Source organism: Stegostoma tigrinum, chromosome 37 (genome assembly GCF_030684315.1).
Source record: "Stegostoma tigrinum isolate sSteTig4 chromosome 37, sSteTig4.hap1, whole genome shotgun sequence".
NCBI lineage: Eukaryota > Metazoa > Chordata > Chondrichthyes > Orectolobiformes > Stegostomatidae > Stegostoma > Stegostoma tigrinum.
In genome coordinates this window covers 9953450-9973401 of record NC_081390.1, presented here as the reverse complement: position 1 = coordinate 9973401, position 19952 = coordinate 9953450, and the positions used below count along the sequence as shown (strand labels likewise).

At 41.7% G+C, this 19952-nt stretch overlaps 1 protein-coding gene across 1 annotated transcript in view; it reads left to right on the top strand.

Moving 5' to 3' along the window:
* LOC125467627 (rho GTPase-activating protein 22-like) overlaps positions 1-19952 on the top strand; it is a 305993-nt gene that overhangs the window by 15809 nt on the left and 270232 nt on the right. Inside the window, exon 2 of the mRNA XM_059640302.1 lies at positions 3974-4173. Coding sequence (XP_059496285.1) covers positions 3974-4173 — 200 coding nt within the window. The remainder of the gene's footprint in view (positions 1-3973; positions 4174-19952) is intronic.

Here is a 19952-nt window from a genome sequence, read left to right as displayed (position 1 = left end):
TCTGACCTGCTCTTTTAGCCACTGTGTTTATGTGACAAGTCCAGTTGAGTTTTTGATCAATGGTCATCCCAAGTATGTTGACCAGTGGGGGATTCAGTGACGGTAACACTATTGAATGTCAAGAGGTGGTGATTAGATTTTCTCTTATTGGAGACGGTCATTACCTAGTATTTGAGTGGCATGTTTGTTACTTGCCATTTATCAACACAAGTGATTTTGGGAAAGAAGAAAGCTTCAATTGCCCTTTCTTATTTAAACTCTTGAAAATTATTGAAGTGCTGACAGTTCAAAATTATCTTTTGAATGATCAAGACTGTACAAAACAAAATAATCAGCTTTTGAGATATTTCCAATTTCTCCACAGAATCAGGCAAGAAGGTTCAGTGCTCCCAGTAACAAACATGATGCATAGAAAATTACTGTGGATTATGTATCATCTGGAAAATGTACCTGAGCTACATATGGGGCTATAAATGACCTGTAATTGTATTGTCTAATACTTAAACATGGGATGTCGAGAGAGGGATACAAAAACATTCTGCAATCAATCATTTCTATTGTTTTGGAAGTAAGATGAAAGGATTAGATTTTAGAGTAAAGACAGATGGATATGGGATGGTTATAATCATAGAGATGTGCAGCATGGAAACAGATTCGGTTGAACACACGCGTGTTAATCAGATATCCTAAATAAGTCTCGTCCCATTTGCCAGCATCTGGTCCATATCCCTTTAAACCATCGCTATTCATATACCCACCCTGATGCCTTTTAAATGCACTAATTTTACCATCTTCCACTGCTTCCTCCTGTAACTCATTATATACATGCACTGCCCTCTGCGTGAAAAAGTTCTGTGGAGACTTTTTTTAAAAACAGGTCAGAATGTATTTTAAAACAATGACCCAAGTGCATCAATTCCAAACAAGCTTGTGACTGCAGTCAAGTATTGGGCTGGACCCCTGTAGTGTTAATAGATGGAATGTCTATACTGTTATATTTACAACAGACCTAAAAGCCATGAGTTTTAGCTTTTGAATTCAATTCAGAAAGAATCAGAGTTCAGTTTGGAAGGAACGGAATTCCTTTCAGCAGGAAGATCGTGCTTTTAGTTCAGGGGAACCAGTCATCCTGGCCAAATATTTTAAACTGTGGTGCATCTAAACAAGGAGCTTCGATAGAAATCTTAAAGCTGTTGGAAATGAAGAAGATCAGGCCATCAGAATTTTGAAATGTTCATGCCAGTAGACTGAGAAAAGAATCATAAAACTGTCTCTCCAGTCCATTGGAAAGAAATTGAGCGAAGTGAGTTAAATAAAAACTTAGCGTTTAGGTGGGAGTGAAAGTTAACTGGAACTTTTTGTCTGCTTAAGGGTAACTTTGGGAAACAGATTTGAATGTTACTTTTGTATTTGTATTAAGATCTTCCTAATTGTCATATATGTACATATATATAATATATATTTCATATTTTTTCCTTATTGTACTTATGCTCTGAAATTAAAGAACACCTGCAGACTCACGTGAATCTGTTTCAGTGACAAAATATGCCCTCTAGTTTTGAACTCCCCTCCCTTAGGGAAAAGATCTTTGCTATTCACCTTATCTATGCCCCTCATGATTTTATAAACCTCCATAACCTGAGAAAGGTTATATTCCAGATATGGTTAAGTGTCTCTCCATCAAAGCTGAGACCAATGGGAAGGGATGGGAGATTAGCTTCATTTAACTTGACTTTGCTGAAGTCTCTAATGGGTTATCATTACTGCATCACTGAATTCCTACTGCAGCATCTGATAATGTCTAAAATATTCTTTTTTTTAAACCTAATGCTCTCCACCACAGCAACCCATTAGCCTTAATTGTAAATGTTTTTGGAAGCATACTTGCCAAGCTGTAGAATCTGGGCTGAATGAGTCATTCAGTTGTGCTCTCTCATTTTTAAAGGAGCAGATTGTAGATTTAAGTTGCATTTCAACACTTAACTGAGGTTGGCAATTCAAGCAAGTGTCACATTACTTCAGGCACAGTTGAAGTGGGATGGATGGAAGCAAAGCATTCTTTTCCCCTCTGTTTCTTTTCTATCATCTATAGGTAGAAATGAGAGAGATACAGTTTGCAGAGAGATAATGATAGGTTAATTAAGTGGACAAAAATTGGCAAATGGCATATGATGCTGGAATTTTAGTTGTGTTATATTTGGAAAGGAGAACAAAAGAACTGAAAATTATTTAATTGGAGAAAAATTGCAGAAAGCTGAAACACAAAAGGGGCTTGGATTTCACTTGTGTAAGAAACACAGAAAGCTAACACACACGAACAGCAAGTAATCAGGAAGGCTAATGGAATGCTAGTCCTTATTTCAAAGGGACAGCAAGATAAAAGATAACAAGGTGTAGAGCTGGATGAACACAGCAGGCCAAGCAGAATCAGAGGAGCAGGAAAGCTACGTTTTGGGTCTAGTCGCTTCTTCAGAAAAAGGATAGGGAATGCTTACTGCAACTGTACGAGGTGCTGGCGAGATCACATCTGTAGTGCTATGAACAGTTTTGGTCTGTTATTTAAAAAGACATATTTCATTGAAGGCAGTTCAGAGAAGGTTCACCAGGATGATCCCTGGTTTGGAGGGATTGCCTTCTGAAAAAATGCTTGACAATTTGCTCATTGGAATTTAGTAAAGTGGGAGATGAGCCCAATGAAATACATAGGATTCTTAAGGGGCATGACATGGTAAATTTTGAGAGGGTGTTTCCCTTCATGGAAGAGTTTGGACCATAAGGCATAGTCTCAGACTTAAGGATACCAATTGAAGAAGCCAACCTTTTCTTTCAAAGAGTTGTGAGTCTTTGGAACTTCTTACCGTAGAGAACTGTTGGGGCAAAGTCTTTGAGTGTATTTAAGGCTGAGGTAAACAGATTCTTCATCACAAGGGGATTCAAAGATTATGGGAAAAGAGCAGGAAAGTGAATGTGAGGAACACCTTGATTGGGCACATCACATTAATTAATAAGTTAGTTTATTGTCAGACCGCATATGGCCAGCGTATAAGGTCAATTATGCAATGTTTTTCCAAGAAGCTCAAAATTGGAGCACTAATTAAATTCTCAAGCATTCATAACACAATGGCAATTGAGATATACAGTATTTGAAAAATGGATTTTTTCTCAGTTAAGAAAAATTCAAGTTCACATTCCCTGATGCTTTTATATTCATGTTATAGTCATTCATGATAGATATTTTTAAAGATTTTAACAACAATGTTATAGAGTCATGCAGTTTAGAAACAGATCTTTCAGTCCAACTAGTCCATGCCAACCATAATCCTAAACTAGGCCCACCTGCCTGTGCTTGGCTCATCTCCCTCCAAACCTTTCCTGTTCACATAATTATCCAAATATCTTTTAAACATCGTAATTGTACCCACATCCACCACTTCCTCTGGAAGTTCATTCCACATGCGAACCATTTACTGTTTAAAACATTTGCCTCTCATGTGCTTTTTAAACCTATCTCCTGTCACCTGCAACATTTGCCCCTTAGTCTAGAAATCCCCCACCCTAGAGAAAGAACACCTGCCATTCACCTTATCCATACCCCTCACGATTTTATAAACCTCTATAAAATCACTCTTCAACCTTACACTACAGTAACTATGGTACCCCACCCCCCAAACTCAGAGGGCCCAGGTAAGGACATAACATCAGAAGCGAGACAGGTAGTCAGCGATACTAACTGCTTCATATACAGATGTATGCCAATGTTTGCTATTTGTTATCAGCTGCTGTTAATTCTATTTAATTAAGTCCCAGTCTTCCTGCTTCTCGTGATCTAACTGTGGGCCACTTATTGAAAACATACCATGTCGGATTTTTTTTGGCGATTGGCTATATCTCAATATAAATTTTGGTATTGGTAAATTCTGTTCAATCCTTTCATTGGGCTTTACAGTTGTAATTTTTTTTGTTGTGTTGCCAGCTCGCTCTAAAAGCATGGTGATGGGAGAGCACAGTCGAGTTTCTAGCAGGCCATCCTCGCCTAGTCTACAGGATAAAGCACTAAAATCAGGATGGTTAAAGAAACAGAGAAGCATCATGAAGAACTGGCAGCAGCGATGGTTTGTCCTCAGGGGAGAACAGCTCTACTATTACAAAGATGAGGAAGAGAATAAACCTCAGGTAATGCACAAAGGTGTCATATTTTCATGAAGCTTCCTGACTGCCTTAAAACAGCGTGTTTGCTTTGACCTTGTGAGAAATACGCTGAAATTAAATGCAGTTTATCATCTCTGCATTATAAAACTGACTTGACAGAATTACTGTGGTCCTCAAGGAGGCTATTTGGACCATCATGTTAGCACCAATTCTCTAACATTTGCCTCATGACTTAGGGCAATTCTCATTTCTCCCTTCTAAGGAGGGGTCACGCGATCTGAAATGTTAACTCTAATTTCTCTCCACAGATGCCGCCAGACCTGATGAGCTGTTCCACTAATTTGTTTTTTGTTTCCGATTTACAGCATCTGCAGTTCTTTCAGTTCTCATTTCTTTGCAACGGTGCAGCTAGATTCCATTCAAATAATCATCTTATGCTGTCTGAATGCCTCAGCTGAACGTGCCTCTCATTCACTTCATTCCCAACCCTAACTACTTGCTGCAAGAAAGATTTTCCTCTGTTCACATTTTCTTTGTTTCTAAATAACTTTCACAGCTGTCTTCTGGATTAAACTGGTTACAGAAGATGGATTCAGTCATTTTTCAGTGAGTGTAAAAGGAAAACTGCTTCAGTGTTGTTTTGATCTGTGCTGAGAGCTGGTGTATAACAGTAACAGTAAGGGTTAATTTCAATCTAAAGTCTGGTTTTGACTTGCAATTTTGCAATTGACTAAAAGTGACAATTTGACAGAAGTTGAGATAACAACATGTAGAGCTGGATGAACACAGCGGGCTAACCAGCATCTTAGGAGCAGAAAAGCTGACATTTCAGGCCTAGTCCCTTCATCAGAAAAGGGGGAGGGGGAGAGGGTTCTGAAATAAATAGGGAGAGAGGGGGAGGCGGACCGAAGATGGATAGAGGAGACCGACAAGTTAAAGGGGCGGGGATAGGGCTGACAGAAGTTGTTCCAGTCTTAAAACAGATGCATGAAAAGCTAGCAGCTGCAGCTTGTTAACTACATAGCTAAATTAGAAATATTTGCAACAACTTGAATCGGCTGTTTCTATCTGCACTGTGAACTGGTGAATGTGATTTTTTTTTAAGGATTAAATTCACCTTCAAGGTTCATCTTTTTATTTATTTTTAGTGAATGAATTTCGAATCTGGCTTTAAAATTTAGAAAGGCATGGTAAAATTGCAAAGGGTTAATTGGGGTCCATGAAGAGGATGTTGTGTTTGAAAAATTTAGGATTTTTGAGAATGTTATTTGTAGCATAAGCGTAGCAGCATGAACGAATACCATATATAAATGCGGTTTCCCATCTCTGCATAATACAGTTGACTTCACCGAGTTGCTATAATCCTTAAGGAGGCTATTTGGCCCATCGTGTCTGCACTGATTCTCCAAAAGTTGCCTTATGATTTAGGACCATTCTCATTTCACCATAACCATGCCACTAGCTTCTGTTCAAATAATCATCTTATGATGTCTGCCTCAAAGCAAAATTAAAATTCAATTAAACTGTTTTGGATAGAAATATTACGCTACCGTAACTATAGTACTCATTAACCGCAGAGTGCCCAGGTAAAGACATAACCTCAGAAGTGAGACAGGTAGTCAGGGTACCAACTGCTTCTTATACAGATGTATGCCAATGTTTGCCATTTGGTATCAGCTGCTCTTAATCCCATTTAATTTGCACAACATTCATAACAGCAGCGGTGCCAGTGAGTACACACCCATGCCAAGTCAACTCCTCCTTACCTCTCACTCCAGCTCCATGGCATTGGGACCGGGACACATTTCCAGCAGTGGATACCACTTTCCATGAAGGTGCTGGGAATGGGGAGCTGTTAGCCATTTAATTGGCTGGCACCTCACAAAGGTGGAACCCAAATGGGGATCAAAGTCTTGTTTCAAGACAACTAATGCCCTTCAAATATTAAACACCTGCACGGTGTGTCAGTGGAACTAGGACAAGATTGCTATTTTGTTTTTGTACACCCCCCTCCCCACCAAAAACCTCATCAAATCTGGCTTATAACTGCGAAGCTCTTCCACTAGACGTGGTCTGCAGTGGTATCCAGCAAGGAACCAATTTCCAGTTAATGCTATCTCCACTACAATGGTTATAACTTTGTGGACTAACAGAGATATTAACAGTGGTATTGATCAACGTCACAATTAACAAATGTAAAAAACAGATGACTGATGTCGTATGGAACAGAGTCAGCCTTTTGCCAATTTCACAATAGAATAGAAATTCAAACTATTACACTCGAGGCTATCTACAGTCAGGCATTTCTGTTGATTCTTCTTACATGCGATGATTTTGACCACCAAACAAGCTGACCTTCATGAGCCTTACAAAATATACTTGGCAAGGGCAGCATTGAGAAATGTCTCACTGCAGTGTCCAGAATTATTCATTGGATTGTCCAAAGCTTTAATCTGTGGTTAGTTATCTGGAGACTAGTAAATAAAATTATATTGTATGGGATTGAGGAATGTGTACTAGCAGGTATTGAAAATTAGTTAGTAGACAGAAAGTAGAGTTTAGGAATAAATGAATCATGCTCAAGTTGGCAGGCTGTTACTAATGGCGTACTATTAAACATAACTGTTCAATATACACATAAACAATTTAGATGCGGGGACCTTTGCAGTATTTTCCAATTTGTTGATGACACCAAATTGGGTGGAAATGTAAGTTGCAAGGAGGGTGCCAGGAGACTTCAGACAGTTAAGTGAATGGGCTGGCATGTGGTAGATACAAGTTACTTTCTTTTGGAATACAACAAAGAATATATCTTAAGAAGTGGGAAATCGGGAAATACATGTGTTCATGAGTCACTTTCATTATGAGGTGATTTGAAGACGGGAGTGAAGATGTCTTTCTCCAATGCATTGATCTTTGATACCACATCGGTGTGTTGTGCATAGTTTTGGCGATATACTTGGTCTGGGGGAAATGTGATGGACATTCGCTAGATTAATGCCTGGGAAGGTAGGGTTGTTTTTATGAGGAGAAATTGAGGAAACTGAGTCTGTATTCGCCAAAATGTTTGAAGAATGAGTGACAATTTAACAGAAATTTACAAAATTCTTAGTGTCGCCACATGTTTCCCCAAGTTGGTGACTCTAGAACGAAGGGACATAATCTCCTCCTAGAGGGCTGTGGAAACTATCATTCATCATGTTCAACGTATTTTTAGTAACTAATGACATTAAGAGATTGAAGACCAGTCATGATCTAACTGAAAATCACAGCCACTCAATGGGCTGAATAGTCCATTCCTGTTCTGTTTTCTTCTAATCAAATGAAAGCCATTTCAATGGCTGTGGTGGTGCTTTCACTTTTCTGGTTGCTGTGTGTGACTGCCACCCAGAAAATAACCAGCCGGCTGATTCCATCGAAAACTATCAGCCATTTCAAGAAAAAGGCGCCCATAAAGGAATTTCGGTATGGACACAATGACTGATACAAATTTTTACAGATGTGCCATAGAAAGCATCCTTTATGGATGCATCAAATAACAAAGAACAAAGAAAATTACAGCACAGGAACAGGCCCTTCAACCCTCCAAGCCTGCGCCTATCTAAATCTGTTGCCTATTTTCCAAGGATCTGTACCCCTCTGCTCCTTGCCCATTCATGCATCTGTCTAGATACATCTTAAATGACACTATTGTGCCCGGCTCTACCACCTCCACTGGCAACACATTCCAGGCACCCACCACCCTCTGCTTAAAGAACTTTCCACGCATATCTCCCTTAAACTTTTCCCCTCTCACCTTGAAATTGTGACCCCTAGTAATTGAGTCCCACACTCTGGGAACAAGCTTCTTGCTATCCACCCTGTCTATACCCCTTATGATTTTGTAGACCTCAACCAGGTCCCCCCTCAATCTCCGTCTTTCTAATGTAAATAATCCTAATCTACTCAACCTTTCTTCATAGCTAGCTCCCTCCATACCAGGCAACATCCTGGTGAACCTCCTCTGCACCGTCTCCAAAGCATCCACATCCTTTTGGTAATGTGGCGACCAGAACTGTACACAGTATTCCAAATGTGGTCGAACCAAAGTCCTATGCAACTGTAACATGACCTCCAAACTCTTGTACTTAATACCCCGTCCAATGTATGAAAGCATGCCGTGTGCCTTCTTGACCACTCTATCGACCTGCGTTGCCACCTTCAGGGTACAATGGACCTGAACACCTAGCTCTCTCTGTGTATCAATTTTACCCAGGACTCTTCCATTTACAGTATATTTCACTCTTGACTTGGATCTTCCAAAATGCATCACCTTGCATTTGCCTGGATTGAACTCCATCTGCCATTTCTCCCCCCAACTCTTCAATCTATCTATATTCTGCTGCGTTCTCTGACAGTCCCCTTCACTATCTGCTACTCCACCAATCACTGCTTGGTATTGCAGCTGCTCCTCCAAAGACTGCAAGAAATTAGAGATTTTTTCGAGAAGATTTGTAGCTCAGGTTGTTGGTGCAATTGTTGGCTTGCTCGCCGAGCTGGTAAGTTTGTTCACCGACGTTTCGTCCCCCGATAGGTAACATCATCAGTGCACCTCCGGTGAAGCATCGTTGTTCTGTCCCACTTGCTATTTAAGTGCTTTGGTTTGTTGGGGGTGGGTGGCATCACTTGCAGATTTGTTTCTGGACCCCATACACCAACCAGTAAGAAACAAATCTGAAAGTAATGCCACCCATCCCAACAAACCAACACTCATAAGTAACAAGCAGGACAGAATAATGAAGCTTCACTGGAGGTGCACTGATCATGTTACCTACCAGGGGGACAAAACGTCTGCAAACAAACTTATCAGCTTGGCGTGCAAGTCAACAATGGAAATTACAGAGAGTTGTCAATGCAGACCAGTCCATCAGTCCAACAGACCTTCCATCCATTGATTTCATCCATGTTACCCATTGCATCCGAAAGCAACCAACATATTCAAAGACTCCTCCCACCCCATTATACTCTCTTCCATCCCCTTCCATCAGGCAAAAAATATCAAAGTTTCTGCACACCTACAAACAGATTCTTCCCCACTGCTATCAGGCATTTGAATGGACCTCTCTAATGTTACTGTTGATCTCCCTCAGCACCCTCTCAGCAGATGTAACAGTGTATCCAGCACGCTGTACTGTTACCCTCATGCACTGAGAAAGTAAGATCTGCCTGTAAAGCACAAAGGATGACACTTTTTCACTGTACCTCACTATGTGTGACAGTAACAAATCAAACCAAAACAAATCACATGGGCTAAGGAGGAATGGGGAGGGGAATAGAAACAGAAGCTTGGATAACAGTTAATACAATGATGTTTTTAGGAAAGTAATGACGATGTAAAGGTTACAGTTTAGAAGAAATCCAAAAAAAACAGGGATAGTAGAATACATTTTCAGCTTCGGACCTCACTGTCACTCGCATTGAGGTGGAAAATCATGGGTTGGGAGAATACAATTTCTCCAATTCCACAATGAGAGCATCAACACATCAAAATTACATGTTAATGACTGAAGGATCTATCCCTGATACTTTGCGAAAGAGTAATGAAGAAGTACAGGTCCAGTGTTACAGGGATTGAGCTGGACATGGGTGGGAGAAATGAATTCAGAAGACATTTTAGGCAGGATGAATTTGAAAATGTGTTGTTTTGAATTTAGTGCTGTGGCCTTTGTTCTCGTAAATACCACCTGATGAGAGTGCCAGATGTGAAGACTGCTCCACATCGGGCTGCGAGAAGTGCTCAGTCTGAACCCCCTGACACTAATAATGATACAAATACATCTGTTGGAATGGGATGTCAGTCCATCCCATCTGGAGAACGGACAGCAGAGAGTGTAGATATACAGCCGGAGCTCAGATATCACAGCAAAATGCCAACTGCACGTAATAACTTTCCTAAAGCAGCATTAAATCCTAATTGCCATAAAAACTGTAAAACATTATCTTTCTGTTTTTCATGCTGGCCCTCTTTTTGAAGACAATGATTCATGCTGTGGATAGATGACCTCCCAGCTCCTTATCCATGTGAACTATCGGCAAGATTGTTTCTCGGCCCCAACCATCCAGTGTGTAATATTGCATTTACCAGAACCAAACTCAATGTTGCCCTCATTCAATGTCCAAACAAAAATGAAATCTTGCAGGATTTATTGCAGATCAAGACTGTTTTTCTTTGTACTGTCCATTTTTTGTGGAATGTTTCAGGTGAATTGCTGTCCCATTAATGTTCAAGCTGAGAGCACTTAATCCAAAGAAAACTAGGGTCTGAGTCTGGCACCTACCATTGGCTCAATCCACCATAAATATTGAACTTCATTTTCTGAGACACTGGAAGACTGGAGTCATTTAACAATTGAACAGAATCAACGTTGGCATTTAGACACTAATCATGACATGGGACCATGTTGTTAATTCACTACTTTTTTTATACGCGTCATAGTGGATCAATGTAAGTGTGGCTCATTTTAATTCATTTGTTTAGCTATAAGATGAAGCAATATCACTTGTCTGCATCAGATTGTCTAACTGCCTTTAAGTTCTCACCATCATCACCCAGATGGCAGACCATTTAATGGTTGGAAGTTCCTGCAGTCTTCTGCCCCACATTTTCCTCCACCATCTTTAACTTGGACTTTCTTGTTCTTCTATTCTGGCATTTCCAACTAGTTGTTTGGACCTACTTTAGTAGCACCTTCTATGCTTCTAAAGTAAAAGTCCTATTGACCACCTCATTTTGATGCTAAATAGTCCTTTTAGCCTTGCAAAGCACGTCGTTCATCTCTGTGCCAACTCCATAACTTCGAAACACACCTACCTGACCAAAAGAGAACATTGTACTCAAGGGTTAACATCTTCCAACTTCTGCTTTGACCTTCAGCTTTCATTCCATTTACTGTGTTCCACTGAGACTTGCCATTTTAGGTATCAAATTAACTATTAATCTTGGATCCGTTTCCACATCATATTCAGCGATTTTCAGCCCATCTCTAGTTTAGTTGATCGTATTGAATTTCCACTGGCACAGATTTTTCTTGTTTGCAAATGCAAAGCAGATCCCTTGATATCTTCTCTAGATTGAATGTTCTCCCTTCTGATTTAATACCAACTACAAAATTGACCAAGTTGGAAGTGAAATTCTGATCCTAAGGAATTAATGTTGATTTAATATTGAATCTTTGTAATGGTTCCTTCAGCAGTGCATTTGATAATCCAGCGTCCCCCTTCCCCATTCCACTGCAACCCCACCCCGAAACTACTGCTGCCCTGATTTCACTCCCTCTGCTCATTAGTTTTACCCTTCACACAAAATTAGGATTTGAACTTTTCTTAAATCTTCAGTTTGCTGTATTGAAGGCTACTAATACATTTGCTGTAATAACGGTGGCCGGGACTGAGTACAGGGACCTATACCATGAGGATGTCCAATCACATGAAACACAATCCCATGAAACTGGGAAGATCGAATTCTAGAGATGTTCGCTCCTACCATATCCTGTATATTGTGTAAACTCTTAATGAAGGTTCACAAACAAACGTGTGGATTTTGTTCCATAGTCAGCCGGGACATACCTTACTACAAGTTTCAAGAGCAGCTTTTAATGTGACTCTCTGAAGATACTTCCCCATCGACAATTTGAATGGCACTCTCCAAGGGCATTTGATCCAGTAATAACTTCGATGTTGTTGTTTGGAGCTTGATTTTAATTATACTATGGATTATGCAGGGAAACCAACTCCTGTGAGCCACTTAGCTCTGTTGGCTGGACGGCTGGTTGGCAAAGACTACAGCATGGGTTCAATTGCCACACTAGCTGAGGTTAGCATGAATGGTTTTCTAGGTAGCTCCCACCTTTGAGGCCTGCTCAATTGTATGCAGCAGAAATGAGAAATGCAGCATTAATTAAGCTGATTTGCCCAGGTTAAGTGCAATTGAGTTCCACAGAGTCATTGTATAGATACAGTTGCTCATGAACCTACAAACATTGAAGCACTGATTAAAGACTTGTTAAACACAGGAAAAGCGCTAATTGAGCAATGTGTGTATATAGTACCAACTTACTTCTAGCAAAGATAAATCCGACTCTCAGATTTTCATTGCACCAATAGCACTGAAATGTTCCCATTAGACATCGGAATGTGCTTAACTAATTCACTTTTTTTCAATATATGTATTAAGACACAATGGTTCCTGAGATGAAGCCTCTTGAAAGTGCAGGACAGACAACAGATGAAACTCCAAAGATTACTGCTCAAGTTCACTCATTAATTTTACTATCTATCAAGTTGTACCAAACTGTAACGTGGAGCTGATTTCTTCCCCAGTCCTATTTGTACAAGCTCTCCATTCCGGACACCTTACTCAATTGTTAGCATTGCGTACTGCCAGAATGTAACAAAAGCAATGTGGATAGATGCCTCTGCCACAAGATTTCTAATCAAGCCTTGTATTATTGACTTGACATTGTGAAATGAAGAAGCTATTTTAAAGCTCCTGCTGTGAAATGATAGGAATGACTGATGAATATGCAAAGCAATGTAGGAAGTGTTGGGAAAGGAAAAGATTTCTTTTGGGTTTCATGCATGGTCTCAAAAATGTTGCTCGTAAATTAACAGTCTGCCTCCTGCAAGCTCTCTTATTTCTAACTGGAGAAAAATCAGCTTCCTTTATTAGAGTTAGGCTGCTGGGATCACAGACTGTACACTGTTTCCTGTGACAGTCAAAATGTCTTGCGTGTATATTTATTTTCATTAGTTCCTAATTCACATTGTGCAAAGAAATTTAAGCATCACAAAAGCAGTTTCACTGCGTCAGAGCCACTTGCATTTCCTCAATGATACTCATGTATAAAATTAGTTATCGCAAGATATTGAAGAAGCATTCATTTATTGCTGCAAAAGATTAAAATAATTGGTAACTACTACGCAGAATGTGATACTGTCTTTCTCAAGACCTTCCAGTTCATATTATTTCCTTTTTGGTGGCAGTTCAAGGGGATTTGGCTCAGCAACATCAGGAACAAAGGTTTTACAACAGAAAGTAAATGGTTATTTGCTTTTGATTATCACTCCACTGCCTTGTGTCTGATGCTTCACACTAAATAGGCTTCCCACCCCAATTAGGTTAACACATGAACATGGACATTAGGAACAGAAGTAGCCACTCAGCCCCTCAAGCCTGCTCTGTTATTTAATAAGATCATGGTCAATTTGATTACTCCACATCCCTTACTCCTCCCTCCACCCTCCGCAAGTAAGCTTCCCAGCTCCTTGCTTTTCAAACATCTGTCTAGGTCTGCTTTAAATATGAGGCAAACAAACTGAATGAAAGCTCAGGACAATGAGAGTAAACTCCACGATCATGACCCCACACCCGAGTACCAAACCATCATCTCCAACACCATTCACGACCTCATCACCTCAGGGGACATCCCACCCACAGCCTCCAACCTCATTGTTCCCCAACCCCGCACGGCCCGTTTCTATCTCCTTCCCAAAATCCACAAACCTGCCTGCCCTGGACGACCCATCGTCTCAGCCTGCTCCTGCCCCACCGAACTCATCTCCACCTATCTGGACTCCATTTTCTCCCCTTTGGTCCAGGAACTCCCCACCCACGTCCGTGACACCACCCACGCCCTCCACCTCATCCAGGACTTCCAATTCCCTGGACCCCAACACCTCATATTCACCATGGACGTCCAGACCCTATACACCTGCATTCCGCATGCAGATGGCCTCAAGGCCCTCCGCTTCTTCCTATCCCGCAGGCCCAACCAGTCCCCCTCCACCGACACTCTCATCCGCCTAGCTGAACTCGTCCTCACCCTCAACAACTTCTCTTTTGACTCCTCCCACTTCCTACAGACTAAGGGGGTGGCCATGGGCACCCGCATGGGCCCCAGCTATGCCTGCCTCTTTGTAGGTTACGTGGAACAGTCCCTCTTCCGCACCTACACAGCCCCCAAACCCCACCTCTTCCTCCAGTACATTGATGACTGTATCGGCGCCGCCTCTTGCTCCCCAGAGGAGCTCGAACAGTTCATCCACTTCACCAACACCTTCCATCCCAACCTTCAGTTCACCTGGGCCATCTCCAGCACATCCCTCACCTTCCTGGACCTCTCAGTCTCCATCTCAGGCAACCAGCTTGTAACTGATGTCCATTTCAAGCTCACCGACTCCCACAGCTACCTAGAAAACACCTCCTCCCACCCACCCTCCTGCAAAAATTCCATCCCCTATTCCCAATTCCTCCGCCTCCGCCGCATCTGCTCCCACGATAAGACATTCCACTCCCGCACATCCCAGATGTCCAAGTTCTTCAAGGACCGCAACTTTCCCCCGACAGTGATCGAGAACGCCCTTGACCGCGTCTCCCGTATTTCCCGCAACACATCCCTCACACCCCGCCCCCGCCACAACCGCCCTAAGAGGATCCCCCTCGTTCTCACACACCACCCTACCAACCTCCGGATACAACGCATCATCCTCCGACACTTTCGCCATTTACAATCCGACCCCACCACCCAAGACATTTTTCCATCCCCACCCCTGTCTACTTTCCGGAGAGACCACTCTCTCCATGACTCCCTTGTTCGCTCCACACTGCCCTCCAACCCCACCACACCCGGCACCTTCCCCTGCAACCGCAGGAAATGCTACACTTGTCCCCACACCTCCTCCCTCACCCCTATCCCAGGCCCCAAGATGACATTCCACATTAAGCAGAGGTTCACCTGCACATCTGCCAATGTGGTATACTGCATCCACTGTACCCGGAGCGGCTTCCTCTACATTGGGGAAACCAAGCGGAGGCTTGGGGACCGCTTTGCAGAACACCTCCGCTCAGTTCGCAACAAACAACTGCACCTCCCAGTCGCAAACCATTTCCACTCCCCCTCCCACTCTCTAGATGACATGTCCATCATGGGCCTCCTGCACTGCCACAATGATGCCACCCGAAGGTTGCAGGAACAGCAACTCATATTCCGCCTGGGAACCCTGCAGCCATATGGTATCAATGTGGACTTCACCAGTTTCAAAATCTCCCCTTCCCCTACTGCATCCCTAAACCAGCCCAGTTCGTCCCCTCCCCCCACTGCACCACACAACCAGCCCAGCTCTTCCCCCCCACCCACTGCATCCCAAAACCAGTCCAACCTGTCTCTGCCTCCCTAACCGGTTCTTCCTCTCACCCATCCCTTCCTCCCACCCCAAGCCGCACCCCCATCTACCTACTAACCTCATCCCACCTCCTTGACCTGTCCGTCTTCCCTGGACTGACCTATCCCCTCCCTACCTCCCCACCTATACTCTCTCCATCTATCTTCTTTACTCTCCATCTTCGGTCCGCCTCCCCCTCTCTCTCTATTTATTCCAGTTCCCTCTCCCCATCCCCCTCTCTGATGAAGGGTCTAGGCCCGAAACGTCAGCTTTTGTGCTCCTGAGATGCTGCTTGGCCTGCTGTGTTCATCCAGCCTCACATTTTATTATCTTGGAATTCTCCAGCATCTGCAGTTCCCATTATCTCAGAGTAAACATTCAGTTTGATTTCACGGATTCATTTTTACATTTCCAGTCTTGTCGAGTTCTTTATTCAGTGATATTCTATTAGTTGGTGCCGGCTTCTGAATTGCCAGTTTCAGGCCCCAGCTTTGGAAAGATGTTAAACTTGAAAGGGTGCAGAAAAGATTTTCAGGGATGTTGCCAACATTGGAGGGTTTGAGCTACAAGGAGAAGCTAAATTGGCTGGAGCTCTTTTCCTTGGAGCATGACGGGTGATCTTATAGAGGTTTATAAAATCATGAGGGGCATGGATAGGGTGAATAACCAAGGTCTTTTCCCTCTGGATAGGGGAGTCCCTAACTAGAGGGTGTAGGTTTAAGGTGAGAGAGGAAAGATTTGAAAGGGACCTAAGAGGTGACTTTTTCACTCAGAGGGTGGTGAGTGTATGGAATGAGTTGCCAGAAGACGTGATGGAAACTGGCACAATTATAAAGGCATTTGAATAGGTATATGGATAGGAAGGATTTAAAGGGATACAGGTCAAATGCTGGTAAATGGAATTAGATGAATTTAGGTTATCTGGTCGGTATGGATGAGTTGGACTGAAGGGCCTGTCTCCTTGTTGTAATCTCTGACTCTATAACTATATGAATGTAGCAGGTTTTCTGAAACTGCATATTCAGCTTTTTTAGGGTTTCTGTGTTGGAATTTATGTCTCTAAGGTATATTTCATGCATGTCTTTAAATTTTGAATGATCCCACTTCACTTTCCAAGAAAATATTTTGATCTTAGATACAGAATCCAAATGAAATATTTTGAATTACATCCATCGATGAAACTTGTGCAATGGCAGTGAGTCACAGAATTGTTATGGCATGGAATGAGGCCAATCAGCCCATTGTGTCTGTAATAGTTCTATCCCCTAGTACCAATCTCCTGCCTTTTTTGCAAATCTCTGCACACCATTTCTATCCAAATAATCATCCAGTGTCCTCTTAAAAGCCGTGTTGTCTTAGGGAAAGCTACATGTGATTTTGTGAAGCAGGATTATGTCAGACTGGTGAGCTCTCCAAGTTGTGTATACAACTCCAGTGTATGCCCCTGGCTGACAGTTTACAAGGTAATTGTTGGAAGGTTGAAGCATTTGGAATTTGCAATTAAATAACTGTTGGGAACAATGGATACCCAGGATGGCTCAGAACACAGTATCCTGAGCTCTGCTTCAAATATAACCATATTATAAAAAGAACGCTCATGTCATAACCATCACCTGAGCCCACAGTTAGAGTAAAAAGTAGAAATCGCTCATGGCTTCCTATTATTATTTTAATAATATAAACATTGTGAATTTCCCCATCCCTCCATCTCTAGATATATTTACACCACAGCCTGTACCTGGCTGGACTGGGAGATCCAAGTTTGCCTATACAATCCAAGCTATCTGTGACCAGGTAGGAATTTGTTAGCCATCATCATCCCAATCTCTCCTCACTCTCACCAGGCTGGCTTCCAAATGCAATGGGGAAACACATTTGTACATGATGGGAAAGCAAGTGAGCCTAGTGGAAAGGCATTGTAGAGACTGTGTAACCCTGGATTCCTTTATATTCACTACTTCTGTGAGGTGTGCATATCATCAGGGTCGCTGAAGCAACAAAAATAATGTCCTTATTTATCTTGCTAATGTAACTCAGTGCAATGTGATTTTACTTCCACACAGCACAGTTCAGTACTCAGGTTGAAAGCAACTGATAGCCAAAACCGTCATCATAGCATTTGCAAACAAGTGCTTAAGTGCCTGATTTCTGATGAAGAGTCACTGGACTCGAAATGTTAATTCTGCCTTCTTCCCATTCAAGCTGCCAGACCTGCTGGACGTTCTCTAGCAATTTCTGTTTTTGTTTCAGATTTCCAACATCCGCAGTTCTTTGTTTTAGTTTTGTGCTTTAAACAACATTGTTAAAGAACTACTCATTGGTTTCCATAGAGGGCGACAGAGATAGGGCTGCAAATGGGACTAGCTGGGTAGCTCTTTCAGGAGTTAGCACAGGCATAATGGTTGAATGGCCTCCTTCCGTATTGTAGATTCTAAGATTTTATGATTCTTTGGAGTTGATTCAGAAGCATAAATGTCAAATTAGTCTGCTGTGATTAAACTAGAGCCTCCAAGTCTCTTGATTCGTCCAGGCGTCTCCAGGAATTAACGATCTGTAATTATTACAGGCGACCAGCAGGAAAATTCAAACTGTAACGAGAGAGAAACTGCTTATATTTTCCTTTGAACAAGTAAAGCCTAACACCTCTCAAATATCAACTGGATGACCAGCTACTTATTTAGAGCAATGCTAAAATGAAGGAACGTTATGCACCTATAATGAATAAATCGAAGATTTGCAGATGCTGGAGTTCTCACACCAAAACAGAAATAGCTGGAGAAACTCAGCATGCCTGGCAGCATCTGTGGAGAGAAAGTGGAGATGATGTGTCAGTTCTGGTGACCAGTTGTTCAGAACATGCTCATTCTTTTTAGCATCTGCACTTCACTCAAATTGATCCTGGGGCAACAGCTTCATTGTTAAGAAGCTGGGGTTGTTGCTCTTACAGCAAAGAAAGGTAGGGGCAGACTTGGTTAAAGTATTCAAGATCATGAAAGCTCTGGACAAACTGATACTGGGTTGGAACTTGACCAGAAGTTGGCAAAGTGTCATTTTTCTCGAGTTTCATGGAAGGTTTCTCCATTGCTTTCTCCTCCTCAAAACATTAGCTTACTTTCTCTCCACAGATGCTGCCTGACCCGCTATGATTTTTGGTAAAATCTGAATATTACAGTGGAGGTAGGGTGAGCTCAACTTGATGGAAGGTGAACTTTAACCCCCCTCAGCCTGCCTTGAAATATGTTTGAAATTGAACTAACAGTTCGGCCTGGCAGATTATTTCAAAGGTGCTTATCAAATAATAAGCAATTGATTGAGAAATGTGGCATTTCAGAAATCATGTCAATTGTTAGAGTTTGTTAAAAATAACCATGAGTGAATAGAACAGAATGTGATTAAATGAGCGATAAGCAGATTCACTGCATTTGTAAATTATTATCGATGGATATGAACAACTAGATTCTAATTTGCTTTTTGATCTAGGCCTATAAAATGAAATTCTGCAGAGAGGATGGTGAACTCCTGCACCCTCTGGGTCATATTGATTCAGACAATTGCCGTCACTGTTGGAATAAGATTACAAAACGTAAATAGATTGATGCGTCGTCCTCATCAGCCATTTAGACTGCATTAACTTTCCTCACCAGTCCAAGCTCAGGCTCGGCTTGGCTAATGATGTTTTAAACTGAGTAAGGCACCACAGAGCCCACTCACAGTGATAGATGGAACAGGACAGGAGTAATTCTAAAATAAGCAGTAAATGTAATTTGCAGATCGAATGGCTTCACAAAGCAAAGATTGATCAGCACTCAGCTGTAAAGTAATCTGAGGCTTTTTCTTATATTAGCAAGCAGAAATTTTCTTGAATGCAAGATTTTTTAAGAAATCATCTTATTTCCTATCATCCTTTTTATTCATTTATGGATGTGGACATTGTTGGTTAAGCTAGCATTTATTACCCATAAAGCAGTTAAGAGTCAAACATATTGTTGTGGGTCTGGAGCCACATGTAGACCAGACTGGGTAAGGATGGCAGTTTCCTTCCCTAAAGGACATTGAATGAGATAGGTCACATTCCACCATCTGCTATGGCAGGATTTGAATCTGGATTCCCAGGATGTTACCCAGGCCTCTGGATTAACAGCCCACTGATAATACCATCAAACCTCCTTAAACACTCTCAATAAATATATATTGTTTCTAATAGATTGAATGAATAGAAAATTCAGATATATATTATACGAAACAAATGAATGCAGTTGTTGAACTAGTGGAGCTTCTGGTTATTTTTTGCTGATCTATCTGGACATTAGTAATGCTATCACTCAGGAGGTATGAGGTCCCTGTTGGCCTTCCAGCTCTCTCAGATTCCTTGGTTTATATTACTTTCATTGCAGCATATTTTGGACTCTGCAATCCCACGTGGCTGTATTTAGAATCCCGAGGAAATAAGCCAAGGTGAATATATTTGACTTTTTTTAAGCAAGGACATTGTGGTATTCCTTTATGAGTTCCAAGCTCAGCAACTCTTGCAAAGGTACATTAGAGAATGTGGGCAACCTTACCCCAGGTGAGCAAGTCATCATTCAACAAGACATTACTGAGAT